Source organism: Bos indicus x Bos taurus, unplaced genomic scaffold (genome assembly GCF_003369695.1).
Source record: "Bos indicus x Bos taurus breed Angus x Brahman F1 hybrid unplaced genomic scaffold, Bos_hybrid_MaternalHap_v2.0 tig00011688_arrow_arrow_obj, whole genome shotgun sequence".
Classification (NCBI taxonomy): Eukaryota; Metazoa; Chordata; class Mammalia; order Artiodactyla; family Bovidae; genus Bos; species Bos indicus x Bos taurus.
In genome coordinates, this window is record NW_020867891.1 from 17,642 (window position 1) to 40,157 (window position 22,516).

General features: G+C 62.2%; 2 protein-coding genes and 3 pseudogenes across 2 annotated transcripts; 3 read left to right on the forward strand and 2 right to left on the reverse strand.

Moving 5' to 3' along the window:
* Positions 1-4,285: 4,285 nt before the first annotated feature.
* LOC113889264 lies at positions 4,286-6,157 on the forward strand (annotated as a pseudogene).
* A 964-nt stretch (positions 6,158-7,121) lies between these two features.
* On the reverse strand, positions 7,122-11,781 carry LOC113889266 (kinesin-like protein KIF19). The gene is made up of 8 exons (XM_027536002.1): positions 11,762-11,781; positions 11,029-11,513; positions 10,816-10,937; positions 10,214-10,350; positions 9,864-9,969; positions 9,635-9,722; positions 8,216-8,971; positions 7,122-7,961 (listed from the first exon to the last, which is right to left on the reverse strand). The coding sequence occupies exons 1-8, from the start codon at positions 11,779-11,781 to the stop codon at positions 7,831-7,833; spliced, it is 1,845 nt and encodes a 614-aa protein (XP_027391803.1). The 3' UTR covers positions 7,122-7,830.
* On the forward strand, positions 11,780-13,615 carry LOC113889267 (annotated as a pseudogene).
* A 962-nt stretch (positions 13,616-14,577) lies between these two features.
* LOC113889268 (kinesin-like protein KIF19) lies at positions 14,578-18,960 on the reverse strand. Its single transcript, XM_027536003.1, is given in 11 exon segments — positions 14,578-15,417; positions 15,672-16,427; positions 17,089-17,176; positions 17,318-17,423; positions 17,668-17,710; positions 17,713-17,803; positions 18,267-18,388; positions 18,480-18,593; positions 18,596-18,637; positions 18,640-18,808; positions 18,868-18,960. Coding segments are annotated over 11 exon segments (1,755 nt in total). The 3' UTR covers positions 14,578-15,286.
* Positions 18,961-19,794: 834 nt separating this feature from the next.
* LOC113889269 lies at positions 19,795-21,057 on the forward strand (annotated as a pseudogene).
* Positions 21,058-22,516: the final 1,459 nt, after the last annotated feature.

The window sequence follows — 22,516 nt, forward strand, 5'->3', positions numbered from 1 at the left end:
TCCCTCCTTGCTCCACCCCCGCCCCACATTCCTCAGGCCAATCTGGTTGCAGATCTTAGAGAAGAGTTTTGGCAACAGGAGTCTGTGCCCAGGGAGCCCTGGGATCCAGGGCTGGGAAGCCAGGGAGCCCTGCCATCCAGGCCATGCCTCCTGGGCTCAGTTCCCCTTCCCGTTGGCACTGAAGGCACGGAAGTGTGGGGGCAGGCACCCCCATGGTTCCTGGGTCCCAGGGGCCCCAGCCTTCTGAGATCCCGAGCTCCTGATGCCAGGTCATCCCCATCTGCCCAGCCTCCGTCTCCCATTACTGCCACACCCCATCAAGCCTTGGCGGGCAGGAGGGCCGGTTCCGGGCAGGGCCCCTCAGTTGTGCCCTAAGCGTCCATTTTTGCCTTGAGTGCTTGTGCCATAGGGCAGGCGGGGCATCCGAGCAACCCGTTCGGAAACATCCCCTGGGTTGGAGGGGGCAGCGACAGGGGAGGTGTCCTCGGGGCCTGCAACGGGAAGGGCCAGGAGCTCTGCTTTAAGGCATGCCTCTCCATGCCCCTCTCGTCACCCACAGTGGCTCTGAACTCCCTAGGGGCACCTCCCCCCCAGAGGCCTGTCCCACTAATAGTCTTCAGGAACCCAGTTTCCAGCAAGGGGCAGCCATAGGGGCAGGGAGTTCAACCAGTCTCCTCCCTGGCCTGGCCAAGGGCTCCCCTCTCCCCATTGCTATCCCCGCCCCCCGACACTTGCTGGGACTCACCCAAGCTCTGGCACGGAGGGAGTTTGACCTTGGCCATAGGCAGTGTGGTCTTTCCCAGGGGTCTGATGGTAGGGGTCAGGTGTCCAACCACTGGCATCCTCTGTTCTTCGGTGTGATTCTCCCCAGGCCGGGGTCCAGCAACGTGCATCTTGGGGCGGGACAGCTGCGTTGGCTGGAGAGCCAGATGAGCTGGGAGCTGCATGGGGATCTGATACAAGGAGAAGTTGGGTTCAGTTGGGGGACACTCCATGGAGAGTGGTGCACAGCTAGTGGTACCCTGGGGCCTCTGGAGGAGTCCAGCCTTCAGAACCCGGCAAGGAAGGGGCCCAGACACCCCCAGCTCCTGTCCCTCTAGGCTCACCCCTTGTCCTGTGACTTCAAAGGCCTGGGACCTCCGCTTCCTCTTTGCCTCCAGGGACTCCTCTCGTTTGTTTCTTGGGCTTTTCTTCTGGCCTTGCAGCGGGGGACAAGGGCCATCGCCATGACGCTCGACTGCCCGGGATGGCGCCTCGCCTGTGCTGCTGGATAGGCTGTCCTCGCTGGCGGTGTGCTGGAGGGTGGGGCTGGGCGGCCGCTTGCAGGCCAGCGGTCTCGGTGGCCACACGTCATCAGTCTCGCCCAGCGAGTGCAGGGACAGGCTGCTCTGCTTCATGGTGGGTGCCAGCAGTTGGCGCCCCTTGGCCCCCAGGGCCTGCGAGCGGTGCCGGGCAGCCTTCCCAGTGATGCTCTTGGTGTCGGCCGCGGTCTCCTTCCTCCCTGCGGCGGGACAGAGGGGCACCCACCCCAGGATCAAGGCCACATTCCGCCCCCCCCTCCTGCACCTCCAATACCCCCTTCTCTGCTGCAGCTCACCCCAACTTGCTTGCTGTTTGAGAAACTTTGGGCAAGTTTCTGAGCCTTCTTTTCATCTGTAAACTGACGATGGTAAAACCAGCCTCAGTGGGTTGGGAAGATTTTTTTTTTGACCATGACACACGGCATACAGGATCTTAGTTCCCTGACTGGGGATCGAACTTTCACCCACTGCAGTGAAGTGCTGAGTCTTAACCACTGGACTGCCAGGGAAGTCCCAGGTTCTGAAGATGGATTGCTGAGATATGAGGGTCACCTGTGGCCACAGGGTAGGGAGGATTCGGACTCTATTTGCTATTACAATTATTTCCGAGTGGGAAGTGGAGGGGGCGTGACCCCAAATACCATGTGTTCCCCATTCTGGTTTCCAATTGTGTCCCCTGCTCTGTGTGGACAGAGCAGGTGGTTACTCTTCTCTGGGTACTGGTGCCTCTCTTTCTAGAACGATGCCTGGGTGTGTTCAGCAGAGGAGAGGGAAGGAAGGGGCTTCGGCTGGGTGCGCTGAGCTATTGAGATCATGCCAGGCTCAGGCTGATGGGGGGTGGGGGAGGCAGGGGACACACCTTTGTGGGACAAGGGGATCTCCGACAGATTCTCGATGCTTCCGGGGGAGGAGTTGATCTGGCCGTTCAGACCGACCTGAGTGGCAGCTTGTGAGATGAATGGGTTGGGAAGAGAAGCCATTGGACCCAGCAGGAACCCTATGTCCTCAGAGGGCTGTTTTGGAAAAGTTCCATCCCAACCACTGGGTGTCCCTCCCGGGTACTCCCACCCACATCCAGGGAACCGTGGGACCCACTGCTCACCTCCTGTGTCACCAGGGTGCCGGCCAGGATTGGGGGTGGGGTGGGCAGACAGGAGCCCTTCGCTTGCCAGGCCCGGGAGCTGGCCTTGAACAGGTGGTTGGCTTCACTGAGGTGGGCAGAGGAGGATGGGCAGCTGTTGCCCAGGCTGGTACCACGGGGGTCCCACTGCCACGCCTCCTTGAGAACTGTTGCATTGTGGGAATGAGGACCCCAAAGTCCTGGCTCCAGACCTGTGCCCCCCTCCCCTCTTTCCTGCTCCATCCTCCCTGGGAGGCCAGGTCTGGGCTGGCATCTCTGAGACACGGCCTGGTGGCTCAGGCGGGCTGGATGGCTGGAAGTGGTCCTCAGCTCACCTCTCAGTGCCGAGCAGAGGGAGGAAGCTTCCGTGCTGGTGCGGGGACTCGGAGTTCAGCATCTTGACGCTCTCTAGGTCAGACTCCTCCGGGGTCGGCACAGTTCCTGGGGGGCTAATCTTGGGCAAGGCGCTGTCCTGGGGAGAGGAAAGGAGGGAGAGGGGAGTCGGAAGACTTGGTCTCGGACTGAGTAAACAGCCTGGGTGACAAAGGCACACAGAGTGTCTGGGGCTGTAATCTGGGCTGGGAGCCCCAGAAGACAGGGGGGCTTGTGTTCTGAGTCCCCAGGGGCCAGCCGTGGTCTGCTAGGCATCCCCAGGGGCACCGCCTGGTGGCCTGGGCTCCTGCGAGGGCATCTGGGGCCCTTAGTGATATCTCAGATGGCCAACCCTGACCTTCAGACCCTGGATGGGGACACGTGCGGGAGAAGAACACCACGGGAGGAGAGCTTGGCGAGGCTCTGTGTCGGATAAGGAGGAGGTGTCAGCTTTCTGGGGACCAGCCAGCCCGGTCCCGAGGCCAGCCTACTTGCTGGAAGGCGCCGCCTTGGGCATCAGCCCTGCCCCTAGCACAGGGGCGCATGGTGCGGCCCGGGCGCCCACCTGCAGGGCCCGAGAGGCCAGGCGGTCCATCATGGTGGCACGCTCCAGGTTGCCCTCCTCATGCTCCCGCAGGTACACTTCGCACAGCTCCTTCAGGTGCTGCGGCACGGCCAGGTTGCCGTCTAGGGTGGGGGAGCGGAGAGGCAGGGCTCAGTGCGCGCTCTCGGGCCCTTAGCGGGTCGGACTCGCGGGGTAGGTAGCGCGGGGACCCTACCCTGGATGAGCTGCCGCTGGGCGCGGATGATCTCCTCGCAGAGGCTGAGGCGCTGCTCCAGGCGGCGCAGGGCCTCGCGGCGGTGGCGGAGCGCGCCGTCGCGGAGCAGGGCTTGCGACTGCATCTCGGCCTTCTCCAGCTCCAGCTCGTGCACGCGGCAGAGCAGGCCGAGCGCCTCGCGCTGCTGCTCCGAGCTGACGCGCCTCGGCAGCGTCTCCTCCAGGCGGCGGCCCCGCGCGCGCAGCTCTCGGCACCGCTGCTCCAGCGCCAGCTGGGGAGCCGAGCGGGCCGTCAGCACCAGGTGGCTGATGAGGGGCCGCCCGCGCCCGCCGCTGAGCGGGTCCTCGCCCCTCCAAGCCCCCGGATGCTGTGCGGCCGGCTGAAGCCCCACTTCGAGGCCTGCTTTTCGAAGTAGTGTCTTGAACTCTGCACCCGGGGACTGCTCCTGAGTGACCCCTCTGTGCCCACTTATTGCAACCCATCCCTGAAACAGGCTCCGTGCAGTGCAGTCGCTCAGTTCTTTTCGACTCTTTGCGACCCCATGGACCGCAGCCCGCCAGGCTCCTTCTTCCATGGGATTCTCCAGGCGAGGACATTGGAGTGGGCTGCCATTTCTTTCTCCAAGGGATCTTCCCGACCCAGGGATCGAACCTCGGTCTCCCGCATTGGCGGGCGGACTCTTTACCATCTGAGCCACCAGGGAATCCAGGGAAATGAGCTCCGTGGACCAGCTCAACCGCAGCCCATCTCATGCCCTCTGGACTGGTGGACCCTGAAGCCCCCTGGTATGGCTATGCTCCAGAACAGAGAAGGGAGATCTGGAAAATCCTCATTAAAATGTTGGCTAACAGTTTTCTGAGTCTTTAATGTGTGAAAGGATTTATTTACTCTTCTCATCAACCCCACTAGGGTTGACCACTCCCATTTTAAAGATGAGTTCTTGCCTGGAGAATCCCATGGACAGAGGAGGCTGGTGGGCTATAGTCCAGGGGGTAGCAAAGAGTCGGACCCAACTGAGCGACTGAGTCCACACACACAAAGCGTTAGTTCCTCACTGGTGTCTGACTCTGTGACCCGCCAGGCTCCTCTGTCCATGGGGTTCTCCAGGAAAGAATACTGGAGGGGGTAGCCATTTCCTACTCCAGGGGATCTTCCTGACCCAGGGACAGAACCTGCGTCTCCTGAATTGGCAGGCGGATGCTTCACCACTGAGCCACCTGTGCTCAATAAATGCTTGCTTATTTCCACGTCCCACGAGAAACCGGAAAGAAGAGGCGGTGAAGTAGGATGCGCGCGGGAAAGGTCCTTCTGTTGGCTCCCTTAATGACGATACTGTCTGCCCAAGGCCGGGTATCCTCGGGACTCAGGAGGCAGCGCTGGATAGGGTAACCGCTGGCCTCCCTGACCGCGCTCCATCTCTGTACCTCTCTGGCAGGTACCTCTACTGCGGAGAGCTGACCGTGCTGCTGGCACAGGCCATCCCCCTGCACCAGCTGGCCACCAAGTACCGCGTGGCCTCCTTGCAGCGGGGCGTGGCCGACTATATGCGCGCGCACCTGGCGGGCGGCGCGGGCCCGGCGGTGGGCTGGTACCACTACGCGGTGAGCACCGGGGACGAGGCCCTGCGCCAGAGCTGCCTGCAGTTCCTGGCCTGGAACCTGTCGGCCGTGGCGGGGAGCGCCGAGTGGGGCGCCGTGAGCCCTGAGCTGCTGGCGCAGCTGCTTCCGCGCTCGGACCTCGTGCTGCAGGACGAGCTGGAGCTCTTCCAGGCGCTGGAGGCGTGGCTGGGCCGCGCGCGGCCGCCGCCGGCTGTGGCCGAGCGCGCGCTGCGCGCCATCCGTTACCCCATGATCCCCCCGGCTCAACTGTTCCAGCTTCAGGCGCGCTCGGCCGCCCTGGCGCGCCACGGCCCGGCGGTGGCCGACCTGCTCCTTCAGGCCTACCAGTTCCACGCCGCCTCGCCGCTGCACTACGCCAAGTTTTTCGACGTCAATGGCAGCGCCTTCCTGCCCCGCAACTACCTTGCGCCCGCCTGGGGCGCCCCTTGGGTCATCAACAACCCGGCCCGCGACGATCGCAGCACCAGCTTCCAGACGCAGCTGGGCCCAAGCGGCCACGACTCGGGCCGCCGGGTCACCTGGAACGTGCTCTTCTCGCCACGCTGGCTGCCGGTAAGCCTGCGGCCTGTCTACGCGGACGCCACGGGCACAGCGCTGCCCCTCGCACGCCCCGAGGACGGCCGGCCCCGGCTGGTGGTCACGCCGGCCAGCAGCGGCGGCGACGCGGCGGGCGTGAGCTTCCAGAAGACCGTGCTGGTGGGGGCGCGCCACCACGGCCGCCTGCTGGTCCGCCACGCCTACAGCTTCCACCAGAGCAGCGAGGAGGCCGGTGACTTCCTGGCGCACGCCGACCTGCAGCGGCGCAACTCCGAGTACCTGGTGGAGAATGCCCTGCATCTCCACCTCATTGTCAAGCCCGTCTATCACACCCTCATCCGGACCCCCAAGTAGCCAGGCGGGCCAGGGTGGGAAGCTGAGCATCCCTGAGGCCTCTGGATCAGGAAAATAAAGGCCCAGTAGAGATGGCGCAGAGGGACCGGGATTGGCATGGCCAGTGGAGGTGTCTGTCCTGGCCCGCTGGGGGACCAGGCCCTAGCAGCCTGAGAGCTGGGTGGATAGAAGCCAGGTGGTGGGTGGTAGACCAGATGCCTGGTTTCAGCAGCTGCTTTCTCACTGACCTGAAAGGAAGGTTCCTGGTGCTGTGTATGTGTGTGCTCAGCGGTGTTTCAGTCTTTGCCACCTCATGTACTGTATGTAGCCTGGCAGGCTCCTCTGCCCGTGGAACTTTTCAGGCAAGAATAACTGGAGGGCAATGCCCTTTCCTCCTGCAGGGGAATCTTCCCAACCCAGGAATCGAACCCATGTCTCTTGCGTCTCCTGCATTGGCAAGTGGATTGTTTATCACCAGCACTACGTGGGAAGCCAGAGCTCTTGGTAGAATAAACCAGCGCTCGGAGCGGCAAGGGGGTGATTAAACCACCCAGTTCTGGGGGCAAAAACAGTCCAAGGAGGGCTCCACAGGTCAGGGACTCCCCATTGTTCATTACCTTTTCCCCAAGGGCCCCCGTCCCCACAGGGGACAGGGCAGGTAAAAGCATCGAGATGGTCAGGTGCACCTTGGGGGAGCTTTCTCACCTGAAACTGAGGGGCTCAGTTGAGCAGTTTCTGAGCCCTGGCTTCCTGGGGTGGGAGGGGTAAGCACAACCCTAAGTCTCTGACCTCTCCTGGGAGGGGGTCTGGGCAGAGACCTCAGAGTCCGGAGGAAAAACGCTTTCCCCCAGGAGTCTGTTGACTGGTGCTCTACAACCAGCCAGAGAAGAAGAGGGTGTGGTGGGAAGAGGGGACTTGGGTTGAATCTTAATCAGTGATGTGCTCGGTCGCTCAGCCGTGTCCGGCTCTTTGCAGCCCTGTGGACTGGAGCCCGCCAGTCCTCTACCCATGGGATTCCTCAGGCAAGAATCTGGAGTGGGTTGCCATTTCTTCCTCCAGGGGATCTTCCTGACCCAGGGATTGAACCCACATCTCTTGCATCTCCTGCATTGCAGGCAGGTTCTTTACCATTAGCACGACCCGGGGAAGGGAAGCCCAGTCTGTCAGGACCACCCCACCTTTCAGACAAGGTCTAGTTTCCGGAACAACCAACAAAACTCAAATGGGACTTTTATTGTTAACAAGCAGTTCTGGGGCAGGGGGAAGGTGGAAACGACTGCTGAGTAACAAAGCTAGATTCCTTTCCAGCCCCCAGCCACAGTAAGGGAAATGCCCGGCGGGCCCTTCCCCAGCCATCCAGCATGCCCTTGTCCCAGATGTGGGCCCAGGAGCCCTAATCCCATGAACAGTCCCTCCTTGCTCCACCCCCGCCCCACATTCCTCAGGCCAATCTGGTTGCAGATCTTAGAGAAGAGTTTCGGCAATAGGAGTCTGTGCCCAGGGAGCCCTGGGATCCAGGGCTGGGAAGCCAGGGAGCCCTGCCATCCAGGCCATGCCTCCTGGGCTCAGTTCCCCTTCCCGTTGGCACTGAAGGCACGGAAGTGTGGGGGCAGGCACCCCCATGGTTCCTGGGTCCCAGGGGCCCCAGCCTTCTGAGATCCCGAGCTCCTGACGCCGGGTCATCCCCATCTGCCCAGCCTCCGTCTCCCATTACTGCCACACCCCATCAAGCCTTGGCGGGCAGGAGGGCCGGTTCCAGGCAGGGCCCCTCAGTTGTGCCCTAATCGTCCATTTTTGCCTTGGGTGCTTGTGCCATAGGGCAGGCGGGGCATCTGAGCAACCCGTTCGGAAACATCCCCTGGGTTGGAGGGAGCAGCGACAGGGGAGGTGTCCTCGGGGCCTGCAACGGGAAGGGCCAGGAGCTCTGCTTTAAGGCATGCCTCTCCATGCCCCTCTCGTCACCCACAGTGGCTCTGAACTCCCTACGGGTACCTCCCCCCCAGAGGCCAGTCCCACTAATAGTCTTCAGGAACCCAGTTTCCAGCAAGGGGCAGCCATAGGGGCAGGGAGTTCAACCAGTCTCCTCCCTGGCCTGGCCAAGGGCTCCCCTCTCCCCATTGCTATCCCCGCCCCCCGACACTTGCTGGGACTCACCCAAGCTCTGGCACGGAGGGAGTTTGACCTTGGCCATAGGCAGCGTGGTCTTTCCCAGGGGTCTGATGGTAGGGGTCAGGTGCCCAACCACTGGCATCCTCTGTTCTTCGGTGTGATTCTCCACAGGACGGGGTCCAGCAACGTGCATCTTGGGGCGGGACAGCTGCGTTGGCTGGAGAGCCAGATGAGCTGGGAGCTGCGTGGGGATCTGATACAAGGAGATGTTGGGTTCAGTTGGGGGAAACTCCATGGAGAGTGGTGCACAGCTAGTGGTACCCTGGGGCCTCTGGAGGAGTCCAGCCTTCAGAACCTGGCAAGGAAGGGGTCCAGACACCCCCAGCTCCTGTCCCTCTAGGCTCACCCCTTGTCCTGTGACTTCAAAGGCCTGGGACTTCCGCTTCCTCTTTGCCTCCAGGGACTCCTCTCGTTTCTTTCTTGGGCTTTTCTTCTGGCCTTGCAGCGGGGGACAAGGGCCATCGCCATGACGCTCGACTGCCCGGGATGGCGCCTCGCCTGTGCTGCTGGATAGGCTGTCCTCGCTGGCGGTGTGCTGGAGGGTGGGGCTGGGCGGCCGCTTGCAGGCCAGCGGTCCGGGCGGCCGCACGTCATCAGTCTGGCCCTTCAAGTGCAGGGACAGGCTGCTCTGCTTCATGGTGGGTGCCAGCAGTTGGCGCCCCTCGGCCCCCAGGGCCTGCGAGTGGTGCCCGGCAGCCTTCCCAGTGATGATCTTGGTGTCGGCCGTGGTCTCCTTCCTCCCTGCGGCGGGACAGAGCGGCACCCACCCCGGGATAAATGCCACGTTTCCCCCCCCCTCCTGCACCTCCAACACCCCTTTCTCTGCTGCAGCTCACCCCAACTTGCAGTTTGAGAAACTTTGGGCAAGTTTCTGAGCCTTCTTTTCATCTGTAAACTGATGATGGTAAAACTAGCCTCAGTGGGTTGGGAAGTTTTTTTTTTTTTTTTTTACCATGACACACGGCATACAGGATCTTAGTTCCCTGACTGGGGATCGAACCTGCACCCACTGCAGTGGAAGTGCTGAGTCTTAACCACTGGACTGCCAGGGAAGTCCCAGGTTCTGAGGATGGATTGCTGAGATAATGAGGGTCACCTGTGGCCACAGGGTAGGGAGGATTCGGACTCTATTTGCTATTACAATTATTTCCGAGTGGGAAGTGGAGGGGGCGTGACCCCAAGTACCATGTGTTCCCCATTCTGGTTTCCAATTGTGTCCCCTGCTCTGTGTGGACAGAGCAGGTGGTTACTCTTCTCTGGGTACTGGTGCCTCTCTTTCTAGAATGATGCCTGGGTGTGTTCAGCAGAGGAGAGGGAAGGAAGGGGCTTCGGCTGGGTGCGCTGAGCTATTGAGATCATGCCAGGCTCAGGCTGATAGGGTGTCGGGGGAGGCAGGGGACACACCTTTGTGGGACAAGGGGATCTGCGACAGATTCTCGATGCTTTCAGGGGAGGAGTTGATCTGGCTGTTCAGTCCGACCTGAGGGGTGGCCTGTGAGATGAATGGGTTGGGAAAAGAAGCCATTGGACCCAGCAGGAACCCTATGTCCTCAGAGGGCTGTTTTGGAAAAGTTCCATCCCAACCACTGGATGTCTCTCCTGGGTACTCCCACCCGTGGGGCCCACTGCTCACCTCCTGTGTCACCAGGGTGCCCGCCCGGATTGGGGGTGGGGTGGGCAGACAGAAGCCCTTCGCTTGCCAGGCCCGGGAGCTGGCCTTGAACAGGTGGTTGGCTTCACTGAGGTGGGCAGAGGAGGATGGGCAGCTGTTGCCCAGGCTGGTACCATGGGGGTCCCACTGCCACCCCTCCTGAGAACTGTTGCATTGTGGGAACGAGGACCCCAAAGTCCTGGCTCCAGACCTGTGCCCCCCTCCCCTCTTTCCTGCTCCATCCTCCCTGAAGCCAGGTCTGGGCTGGCATCTCTGAGACACGGCCTGGTGGCTCAGGCGGGCTGGATGGCTGGAAGTGGTCCTCAGCTCACCTCTCAGTGCCGAGCAGAGGGAGGAAGCTTCCGTGCTGGTGCGGGGACTCGGAGTTCGGCATCTTGACGCTCTCTAGGTCAGACTCCTCCGGGGTCGGCACAGTTCCTGGGGGGCTAATCTTGGGCAAGGCGCTGTCCTGGGGAGAGGAAAGGAGGGAGAGGGGAGTCGGAAGACTTGGTCTCGGACCGAGTAAACAGCCTGGGTCACACAGGCACACAGAGTGTCTGGGGCTGTAATCTGGGCTGGGAGCCCCAGAAGACAGGGGGGCTTGTGTTCTGAGTCCCCAGGGGCCAGCCGTGGTCTGCTAGGCATCCCCAGGGGCACCGCCTGGTGGCCTGGGCTCCTGCGAGGGCATCTGGGGCCCTTAGTGATATCTCAGATGGCCAACCCTGACCTTCAGACCCTGGATGGGGACACGTGCGGGAGAAGAACACCACGGGAGGAGAGCTTGGCGAGGCTCTGTGTCGGATAAGGAGGAGGTGTCAGCTTTCTGGGGACCAGCCAGCCCGGTCCCGAGGCCAGCCTACTTGCTGGAAGGCGCCGCCTTGGGCATCAGCCCTGCCCCTAGCACAGGGGCGCATGGTGCGGCCCGGGCGCCCACCTGCAGGGCCCGAGAGGCCAGGCGGTCCATCATGGTGGCACGCTCCAGGTTGCCCTCCTCATGCTCCCGCAGGTACACTTCGCACAGCTCCTTCAGGTGCTGCGGCACGGCCAGGTTGCCGTCTGCGGTGGGGGAAGGAGAGGCAGGGCTCAGTGCGCGCTCTCGGGCCCTTAGCGGGTCGGACTCGCGGGGTAGGTAGCGCGGGGACCCTACCCTGGATGAGCTGCCGCTGGGCGCGGATGATCTCCTCGCAGAGGCTGCGGCGCTGCTCCAGGCGGCGCAGGGCCTCGCGGCGGTGGTGGAGCGCGCCGTCGCGGAGCAGGGCTTGCGACTGCATCTCGGCGTTCTCCAGCTCCAGCTCGTGCACGCGGTAGAGCAGGCCGAGCGCCTCGCGCTGCTGCTCCGAGCTGACGCGCCTCGGCAGCGTCTCCTCCAGGCGGCGGCCCCGCGCGCGCAGCTCTCGGCACCGCTGCTCCAGCGCCAGCTGGGGAGCCGAGCGGGCGGTCAGCACCAGGTGGCCGGTGAGGGGCCGCCCGCGCCCGCCGCTGAGCGGGTCCTCGCCCTTCCAAGCCCCCGGATGCTGTGCGGCCGGCTGAAGCCCCACTCCGTGGCCTGCTTTTCGAAGCTGTGTCTTGTACTCTGCACCCGGGGACTGCTCCTGAGTGACCCCTCTGTGCCCACCTTCTTGCAACCCATCCCTGAAACAGGCTCCGTGCAGTAAAGTCGCTCAGTTCTGTTCAACTCTCTGCGACCCCATGGACCGCAGCCCGCCAGGCTCCTTCTTCCATCGGATTCTCCAGGCGAGGATATTGGAGTGGGCTGCCATTTCCTTCTCCAAGGGATCTTCCGGACCCAGGGATGGAACCTCAGTCTCCCGCATTGGCGGGCGGACTCTTTACCATCTGAGCCACCAGGGAATCCAGGGAAATGAGCTCCGTGGACCAGCTCAACCGCAGCCCATCTCATGCCCTCTGGACTGGTGGACCCTGAAGCCCCCTGGTATGGCTATGCTCCAGAACAGAGAAGGGAGATCTGGAAAATCCTCATTAAAATGTTGGCTAACAGTTTTCTGAGTCTTTAATGTGTGAAAGGATTTATTTACTCTTCTCATCAACCCCACTAGGGTTGACCACTCCCATTTTAAAGATGAGTTCTTGCCTGGAGAATCCCATGGACAGAGGAGGCTGGTGGGCTATAGTCCAGGGGGTAGCAAAGAGTCGGACCCAACTGAGCAACGGAGTCCACACACACAAAGCGTTAGTCCCTCACTGGTGTCTGACTCTGTGACCCGCCAGGCTCCTCTGTCCATGGGGTTCTCCAGGAAAGAATACTGGAGGGGGTAGCCATTTCCTACTCCTGAGGATCTTCCTGACCCAGGGACAGAACCTGCGTCTCCTGAATTGGCAGGCGGATGCTTCACCACTGAGCCACCTGTGCTCAATAAATGCTTGCTTATTTCCACGTCCCACGAGAAACCGGAAAGAAGAGGCGGTGAAGTAGGATGCGCGCGGGAAGGTCCTTCTGTTGGCTCCCTTAATGACGATACTGTCTGCCCAAGGCCGGGTACCCTCGGGACTCCGGAGGCAGCGCTGGGTAGGGTAACCGCTGGCCTCCCTGACCGCGCTCCATCTCTGCACCTCTATGGCAAGTACCTCTACTGCGGAGAGCTGACCGTGCTGCTGGCACAGGCCATCCCCCTGCACCAGCTGGCCACCAAGTACCGCGTGGCCTCCTTGCAGCGGGGCGTGGCCGACTATATGCGCGCGCACCTGGCGGGCGGTGCGGGCCCGGCGGTGGGCTGGTACCACTACGCGGTGAGCACCGGGGACGAGGCCCTACGCCAGAGCTGCCTGCAGTTCCTGGCCTGGAACCTGTCGGCCGTGGCGGGGAGCGCCGAGTGGGGCGCCGTGAGCCCTGAGCTGCTGGCGCAGCTGCTTCCGCGCTCGGACCTCGTGCTGCAGGACGAGCTGGAGCTCTTCCAGGCGCTGGAGGCGTGGCTGGGCCGCGCGCGGCCGCCGCCGGCTGTGGCCGAGCGCGCGCTGCGCGCCATCAGTTACCCCATGATCCCTCCGGCTCAACTGTTCCAGCTTCAGGCGCGCTCGGCCGCCCTGGCGCGCCACGGCCCGGCGGTGGCCGACCTGCTCCTTCAGGCCTACCAGTTCCACGCCGCCTCGCCGCTGCACTACGCCAAGTTTTTCGACGTCAATGGCAGCGCCTTCCTGCCCCGCAACTACCTTGCGCCCGCCTGGGGCGCCCCTTGGGTCATCAACAACCCAGCCCGCGACGATCGCAGCACCAGCTTCCAGACGCAGCTGGGCCCAAGCGGCCACGACTCGGGCCGCCGGGTCACCTGGAACGTGCTCTTCTCGCCACGCTGGCTCCCGGTAAGCCTGCGACCTGTCTACGCGGACGCCACGGGCACAGCGCTGCCCCTCGCACGCCCCGAGGACGGCCGGCCCCGGCTGGTGGTCACGCCGGCCAGCAGCGGCGGCGACGCGGCGGGCGTGAGCTTCCAGAAGACCGTGCTGGTGGGGGCGCGCCACCACGGCCGCCTGCTGGTCCGCCACGCCTACAGCTTCCACCAGAGCAGCGAGGAGGCCGGTGACTTCCTGGCGCACGCCGACCTGCAGCGGCGCAACTCCGAGTACCTGGTGGAGAATGCCCTGCATCTCCACCTCATTGTCAAGCCCGTCTATCACACCCTCATCCGGACCCCCAAGTAGCCAGGCGGGCCAGGGTGGGAAGCTGAGCATCCCTGAGGCCTCTGGATCAGGAAAATAAAGGCCCAGTAGAGATGGTGCAGAGGGACCGGGATTGGCATGGCCAGTGGAGGTGTCTGTCCTGGCCCGCTGGGGGACCAGGCCCTAGCAGCCTGAGAGCTGGGTGGATAGAAGCCAGGTGGTGGGTGGTAGACCAGATGCCTGGTTTCAGCAGCTGCTTTCTCACTGACCTGAAAGGAAGGTTCCTGGTGCTGTGTATGTGTGTGCTCAGCGGTGTTTCAGTCTTTGCCACCTCATGTACTGTATGTAGCCTGGCAGGCTCCTCTGCCCGTGGAACTTTTCAGGCAAGAATAACTGGAGGGCAATGCCCTTTCCTCCTGCAGGGGAATCTTCCCAACCCAGGAATCGAACCCATGTCTCTTGCGTCTCCTGCATTGGCAAGTGGATTGTTTATCACCAGCACTACGTGGGAAGCCAGAGCTCTTGGTAGAATAAACCAGCGCTCGGAGCGGCAAGGGGGTGATTAAACCACCCAGTTCTGGGGGCAAAAACAGTCCAAGGAGGGCTCCACAGGTCAGGGACTCCCCATTGTTCATTACCTTTTCCCCAAGGGCCCCCGTCCCCACAGGGGACAGGGCAGGTAAAAGCATCGAGATGGTCAGGTGCACCTTGGGGGTGCTTTCTCACCTGAAACTGAGGGGCTCAGTTGAGCAGTTTCTGAGCCCTGGCTTCCTGGGGTGGGAGGGGTAAGCACAACCCTAAGTCTCTGACCTCTCCTGGGAGGGGGTCTGGGCAGAGACCTCAGAGTCCGGAGGAAAAACGCTTTCCCCCAGGAGTCTGTTGACTGGTGCTCTACAACCAGCCGGAGAAGAAGAGGGTGTGGTGGGAAGAGGGGACTTGGGTTGAATCTCAATCAGTGATGTGCTCGGTCGCTCAGCCGTGTCCGGCTCTTTGCAGCCCTGTGGACTGGAGCCCGCCAGTCCTCTACCCATGGGATTCCTCAGGCAAGAATCTGGAGTGGGTTGCCATTTCTTCCTCCAGGGGATCTTCCTGACCCAGGGATTGAACCCACATCTCTTGCATCTCCTGCATTGCAGGCAGGTTCTTTACCATTAGCACGACCCGGGGAAGGGAAGCCCAGTCTGTCAGGACCACCCCACCTTTCAGACAAGGTCTAGTTTCCGGAACAACCAACAAAACTCAAATGGGACTTTTATTGTTAACAAGCAGTTCTGGGGCAGGGGGAAGGTGGAAACGACTGCTGAGTAACAAAGCTAGATTCCTTTCCAGCCCCCAGCCACAGTAAGGGAAATGCCCGGCGGGCCCTTCCCCAGCCATCCAGCATGCCCTTGTCCCAGATGTGGGCCCAGGAGCCCTAATCCCATGAACAGTCCCTCCTTGCTCCACCCCCGCCCCACATTCCTCAGGCCAATCTGGTTGCAGATCTTAGAGAAGAGTTTCGGCAATAGGAGTCTGTGCCCAGGGAGCCCTGGGATCCAGGGCTGGGAAGCCAGGGAGCCCTGCCATCCAGGCCATGCCTCCTGGGCTCAGTTCCCCTTCCCGTTGGCACTGAAGGCACGGAAGTGTGGGGGCAGGCACCCCCATGGTTCCTGGGTCCCAGGGGCCCCAGCCTTCTGAGATCCCGAGCTCCTGACGCCGGGTCATCCCCATCTGCCCAGCCTCCGTCTCCCATTACTGCCACACCCCATCAAGCCTTGGCGGGCAGGAGGGCCGGTTCCAGGCAGGGCCCCTCAGTTGTGCCCTAATCGTCCATTTTTGCCTTGGGTGCTTGTGCCATAGGGCAGGCGGGGCATCTGAGCAACCCGTTCGGAAACATCCCCTGGGTTGGAGGGAGCAGCGACAGGGGAGGTGTCCTCGGGGCCTGCAACGGGAAGGGCCAGGAGCTCTGCTTTAAGGCATGCCTCTCCATGCCCCTCTCGTCACCCACAGTGGCTCTGAACTCCCTACGGGTACCTCCCCCCCAGAGGCCAGTCCCACTAATAGTCTTCAGGAACCCAGTTTCCAGCAAGGGGCAGCCATAGGGGCAGGGAGTTCAACCAGTCTCCTCCCTGGCCTGGCCAAGGGCTCCCCTCTCCCCATTGCTATCCCCGCCCCCCGACACTTGCTGGGACTCACCCAAGCTCTGGCACGGAGGGAGTTTGACCTTGGCCATAGGCAGCGTGGTCTTTCCCAGGGGTCTGATGGTAGGGGTCAGGTGCCCAACCACTGGCATCCTCTGTTCTTCGGTGTGATTCTCCACAGGACGGGGTCCAGCAACGTGCATCTTGGGGCGGGACAGCTGCGTTGGCTGGAGAGCCAGATGAGCTGGGAGCTGCGTGGGGATCTGATACAAGGAGATGTTGGGTTCAGTTGGGGGAAACTCCATGGAGAGTGGTGCACAGCTAGTGGTACCCTGGGGCCTCTGGAGGAGTCCAGCCTTCAGAACCTGGCAAGGAAGGGGTCCAGACACCCCCAGCTCCTGTCCCTCTAGGCTCACCCCTTGTCCTGTGACTTCAAAGGCCTGGGACTTCCGCTTCCTCTTTGCCTCCAGGGACTCCTCTCGTTTCTTTCTTGGGCTTTTCTTCTGGCCTTGCAGCGGGGGACAAGGGCCATCGCCATGACGCTCGACTGCCCGGGATGGCGCCTCGCCTGTGCTGCTGGATAGGCTGTCCTCGCTGGCGGTGTGCTGGAGGGTGGGGCTGGGCGGCCGCTTGCAGGCCAGCGGTCCGGGCGGCCGCACGTCATCAGTCTGGCCCTTCAAGTGCAGGGACAGGCTGCTCTGCTTCATGGTGGGTGCCAGCAGTTGGCGCCCCTCGGCCCCCAGGGCCTGCGAGTGGTGCCCGGCAGCCTTCCCAGTGATGATCTTGGTGTCGGCCGTGGTCTCCTTCCTCCCTGCGGCGGGACAGAGCGGCACCCACCCCGGGATAAATGCCACGTTTCCCCCCCCCTCCTGCACCTCCAACACCCCTTTCTCTGCTGCAGCTCACCCCAACTTGCAGTTTGAGAAACTTTGGGCAAGTTTCTGAGCCTTCTTTTCATCTGTAAACTGATGATGGTAAAACTAGCCTCAGTGGGTTGGGAAGTTTTTTTTTTTTTTTTTACCATGACACACGGCATACAGGATCTTAGTTCCCTGACTGGGGATCGAACCTGCACCCACTGCAGTGGAAGTGCTGAGTCTTAACCACTGGACTGCCAGGGAAGTCCCAGGTTCTGAGGATGGATTGCTGAGATAATGAGGGTCACCTGTGGCCACAGGGTAGGGAGGATTCGGACTCTATTTGCTATTACAATTATTTCCGAGTGGGAAGTGGAGGGGGCGTGACCCCAAGTACCATGTGTTCCCCATTCTGGTTTCCAATTGTGTCCCCTGCTCTGTGTGGACAGAGCAGGTGGTTACTCTTCTCTGGTACTGGTGCCTCTCTTTCTAGAATGATGCCTGGGTGTGTTCAGCAGAGGAGAGGGAAGGAAGGGGCTTCGGCTGGGTGCGCTGAGCTATTGAGATCATGCCAGGCTCAGGCTGATAGGGTGTCGGGGGAGGCAGGGGACACACCTTTGTGGGACAAGGGGATCTGCGACAGATTCTCGATGCTTTCAGGGGAGGAGTTGATCTGGCTGTTCAGTCCGACCTGAGGGGTGGCCTGTGAGATGAATGGGTTGGGAAAAGAAGCCATTGGACCCAGCAGGAACCCTATGTCCTCAGAGGGCTGTTTTGGAAAAGTTCCATCCCAACCACTGGATGTCTCTCCTGGGTACTCCCACCCGTGGGGCCCACTGCTCACCTCCTGTGTCACCAGGGTGCCCGCCCGGATTGGGGGTGGGGTGGGCAGACAGAAGCCCTTCGCTTGCCAGGCCCGGGAGCTGGCCTTGAACAGGTGGTTGGCTTCACTGAGGTGGGCAGAGGAGGATGGGCAGCTGTTGCCCAGGCTGGTACCATGGGGGTCCCACTGCCACCCCTCCTGAGAACTGTTGCATTGTGGGAACGAGGACCCCAAAGTCCTGGCTCCAGACCTGTGCCCCCCTCCCCTCTTTCCTGCTCCATCCTCCCTGAAGCCAGGTCTGGGCTGGCATCTCTGAGACACGGCCTGGTGGCTCAGGCGGGCTGGATGGCTGGAAGTGGTCCTCAGCTCACCTCTCAGTGCCGAGCAGAGGGAGGAAGCTTCCGTGCTGGTGCGGGACTCGGAGTTCGGCATCTTGACGCTCTCTAGGTCAGACTCCTCCGGGGTCGGCACAGTTCCTGGGGGGCTAATCTTGGGCAAGGCGCTGTCCTGGGGAGAGGAAAGGAGGGAGAGGGGAGTCGGAAGACTTGGTCTCGGACCGAGTAAACAGCCTGGGTCACACAGGCACACAGAGTGTCTGGGGCTGTAATCTGGGCTGGGAGCCCCAGAGACAGGGGGGCTTGTGTTCTGAGTCCCCAGGGCCAGCCGTGGTCTGCTAGGCATCCCCAGGGGCACCGCCTGGTGGCCTGGGCTCCTGCGAGGGCATCTGGGGCCCTTAGTGATATCTCAGATGGCCAACCCTGACCTTCAGACCCTGGATGGGGACACGTGCGGGAGAAGAACACCACGGGAGGAGAGCTTGGCGAGGCTCTGTGTCGGATAAGGAGGAGGTGTCAGCTTTCTGGGGACCAGCCAGCCCGGTCCCGAGGCCAGCCTACTTGCTGGAAGGCGCCGCCTTGGGCATCAGCCCTGCCCCTAGCACAGGGGCGCATGGTGCGGCCCGGGCGCCCACCTGCAGGGCCCGAGAGGCCAGGCGGTCCATCATGGTGGCACGCTCCAGGTTGCCCTCCTCATGCTCCCGCAGGTACACTTCGCACAGCTCCTTCAGGTGCTGCGGCACGGCCAGGTTGCCGTCTGCGGTGGGGGAAGGAGAGGCAGGGCTCAGTGCGCGCTCTCGGGCCCTTAGCGGGTCGGACTCGCGGGGTAGGTAGCGCGGGGACCCTACCCTGGATGAGCTGCCGCTGGGCGCGGATGATCTCCTCGCAGAGGCTGCGGCGCTGCTCCAGGCGGCGCAGGGCCTCGCGGCGGTGGTGGAGCGCGCCGTCGCGGAGCAGGCTTGCGACTGCATCTCGGCGTTCTCCAGCTCCAGCTCGTGCACGCGTAGAGCAGGCCGAGCGCCTCGCGCTGCTGCTCCGAGCTGACGCGCCTCGGCAGCGTCTCCTCCAGGCGGCGGCCCCGCGCGCGCAGCTCTCGGCACCGCTGCTCCAGCGCCAGCTGGGGAGCCGAGCGGGCGGTCAGCACCAGGTGGCCGGTGAGGGGCGCCCGCGCCCGCCGCTGAGCGGGTCCTCGCCCTTCCAAGCCCCCGGATGCTGTGCGGCCGGCTGAAGCCCCACTCCGTGGCCTGCTTTTCGAAGCTGTGTCTTGTACTCTGCACCCGGGGGACTGCTCCTGAGTGACCCCTCTGTGCCCACCTTCTTGCAACCCATCCCTGAAACAGGCTCCGTGCAGTAAAGTCGCTCAGTTCTGTTCAACTCTCTGCGACCCCATGGACCGCAGCCCGCCAGGCTCTTCTTCCATCGGATTCTCCAGGCGAGGATATTGGAGTGGGCTGCCATTTCCTTCTCCAAGGGATCTTCCGGACCCAGGGATGAACCTCAGTCTCCCGCATTGGCGGGCGGACTCTTTACCATCTGAGCCACCAGGGAATCCAGGGAAATGAGCTCCGTGGACCAGCTCAACCGCAGCCCATCTCATGCCCTCTGGACTGGTGGACCCTGAAGCCCCCTGGTATGGCTATGCTCCAGAACAGAGAAGGGAGATCTGGAAAATCCTCATTAAAATGTTGGCTAACAGTTTTCTGAGTCTTTAATGTGTGAAAGGATTTATTTACTCTTCTCATCAACCCCACTAGGGTTGACCACTCCCATTTTAAAGATGAGTTCTTGCCTGGAGAATCCCATGACAGAGGAGGCTGGTGGGCTATAGTCCAGGGGTAGCAAAGAGTCGGACCCAACTGAGCAACGGAGTCCACACACACAAAGCGTTAGTCCCTCACTGGTGTCTGACTCTGTGACCCGCCAGGCTCCTCTGTCCATGGGGTTCTCCAGGAAAGAATACTGGAGGGGGTAGCCATTTCCTACTCCTGAGGATCTTCCTGACCCAGGGACAGAACCTGCGTCTCCTGAATTGGCAGGCGGATGCTTCACCACTGAGCCACCTGTGCTCAATAAATGCTTGCTTATTTCCACGTCCCACGAGAAACCGGAAAGAAGAGCGGTGAAGTAGGATGCGCGCGGGAAGGTCCTTCTGTGGCTCCCTTAATGACGATACTGTCTGCCCAAGGCGGGTACCCTCGGGACTCCGGAGGCAGCGCTGGTAGGGTAACCGCTGGCCTCCCTGACCGCGCTCCATCTCTGCACCTCTATGGCAAGTACACCTCTACTGCGGAGAGCTGACCGTGCTGGCTGGGCACAGGCCATCACCCTGCACCAGCTGGCCACCAAGTACCGCGTGGCCTCCTTGCAGCGGGGCGGGCCGACTATATGCGCGCGCACCTGGCGGGCGGCGCGGGCCCGGCGGTGGGCTGGTACCACTACGCGGTGAGCACACGGGGACGAGGCCCTGCGCCAGAGCTGCCTGCAGTTCCTGGCCTGGAACCTGTCGGCCGTGGCGGGGAGCGCCGAGTGGGCGCCGTGAGCCCTGAGCTGCTGGCGCAGCTGCTTCCGCGCTCGGACCTCGTGCTGCAGGACGAGCTGGAGCTCTTCCAGGCGCTGGAGGCGTGGCTGGGCCGCGCGCGGCCGCCGCCGGCTGTGGCCGAGCGCGCGCTGCGCGCCATCAGTTACCCCATGATCCCTCCGGCTCAACTGTTCCAGCTTCAGGCGCGCTCGGCCGCCCTGGCGCGCCACGGCCCGGCGGTGGCCGACCTGCTCCTTCAGGCCTACCAGTTCCACGCCGCCTCGCCGCTGCACTACGCCAAGTTTTTCGACGTCAATGGCAGCGCCTTCCTGCCCCGCAACTACTACCTTGCGCCCGCCTGGGGCGCCCCTTGGGTCATCAAACCCAGCCCGCGACGATCGCAGCACCAGCTTCCAGACGCAGCTGGCCCAGCGGCCACGACTCGGGCCGCCGGGTCACCTGGAACGTGCTCTTCTCGCCACGCTGGCTCCCGGTAAGCCTGCGACCTGTCTACGCGGACGCCACGGGCACACCGCTGCCCCTCGCACGCCCCGAGGACGGCCGGCCCCGGCTGGTGGTCACGCCGGCCAGCAGCGGCGGCGACGCGGCGGGCGTGAGCTTCCAGAAGACCGTGCTGGTGGGGGCGCGCCACCACGGCCGCTGCTGGTCCGCCACGCCTACAGCTTCCACCAGAGCAGCGAGGAGGCCGGTGACTTCCTGGCGCACGCCGACCTGCAGCGGCGCAACTCCGAGTACCTGGTGGAGAATGCCCTGCATCTCCACCTCATTGTCAAGCCCGTCTATCACACCCTCATCCGGACCCCCAAGTAGCCAGGCGGGCCAGGGTGGGAAGCTGAGCATCCCTGAGGCCTCTGGATCAGGAAAATAAAGGCCCAGTAGAGATGGTGCAGAGGGACCGGGATTGGCATGGCCAGTGGAGGTGTCTGTCTGGCCCGCTGGGGGACCAGGTGCTAGCAGCCTGAGAGCTGGGTGGATAGAAGCCAGGTGGTGGGTGGTAGACCAGATGCCTGGTTTCAGCAGCTGCTTTCTCACTGACCTGAAAGGAAGGTTCCTGGTGCTGTGTATGTGTGTGCTCAGCGGTGTTTCAGTCTTTGCCACCTCGTGTACTGTATGTAGCCTGGCAGGCTCCTCTGCCCGTGGAACTTTTCAGGCAAGAATAACTGGAGGGCAATCTGCAGGGAATCTTCCCAACCCAGGAATCGAACCCGTGTCTCTTGCGTCTCCTGCATTGGCAAGTGGATTGTTTATCACCAGCACTACGTGGGAAGCCAGAGCTCTTGGTAGAATAAACCAGCGCTCGGAGCGGCAAGGGGGTGATTAAAACCACCCAGTTCTGGGGGCAAAAACAGTCCAAGGAGGGCTCCACAGGTCAGGGACTCCCCATTGTTCATTACCTTTTTCCCCAAGGCCCCCCCGTCCCCCAGGGACAGGGCAGGTAAAAGCATCGAGATGGTCAGGTGCACCTTGGGGGTGCTTTCTCACCTGAAACTGAGGGGCTCAGTTGAGCAGTTTCTGAGCCCTGGCTTCCTGGGGTGGAGGGGTAAGGCACAACCCTAAGTCTCTGACCTCTCCTGGGAGGGGGTCTGGGCAGAGACCTCAGAGTCCGGAGGAAAAACGCTTTCCCCCAGGAGTCTGTTGACTGGTGCTCTACAACCAGCCAGAAGAAGAGGGTGTGGTGGGAAGAGGGGACTTGGGTTGAATCTTAATCAGTGATGTGCTCGGTCGCTCAGCCGTGTCCGGCTCTTTGCAGCCCCGTGGACTGGAGCCCGCCAGTCCTCTACCCATGGGATTCCTCAGGCAAGAATCTGGAGTGGGTTGCCATTCTCTTCCCCAGGGGATCTTCCTGACCCAGGGATTGAACCCCACATCTCTTGCATCTCCTGCATTGCAGGCAGGTTCTTTACCATTAGCAACGACCGGGGGGAAGGAGCCCAGTCTGTCAGGACCACCCCACCTTTCAGACAAGGTCTAGTTTCCGGAACAACCAACAAAACTCAAATGGGATTTTTATTGTTAACAAGCAGTTCTGGGGCAGGGGGAAGGTGGAAACGACTGCTGAGTACAAAGCTAGATTCCTTTCCAGCCCCCCCACAGTAGGGAAATGCCCGGCAGGCCCTTCCCCCAGCCATCCAGCATGCCCTTGTCCCAGATGTGGGCCAGGAGCCCTAATCCCATGAACAGTCCCTCCTTGCTCCACCCCCGCCCCACATTCCTCAGGCCAATCTGGTTGCAGATCTTAGAGAAGAGTTTGGCACAGGAGTCTGTGCCCAGGGAGCCCTGGGATCCAGGTCTGGGAAGCCAGGGAGCCCTGCCATCCAGGCCATGCCTCCTGGGCTCAGTTCCCCT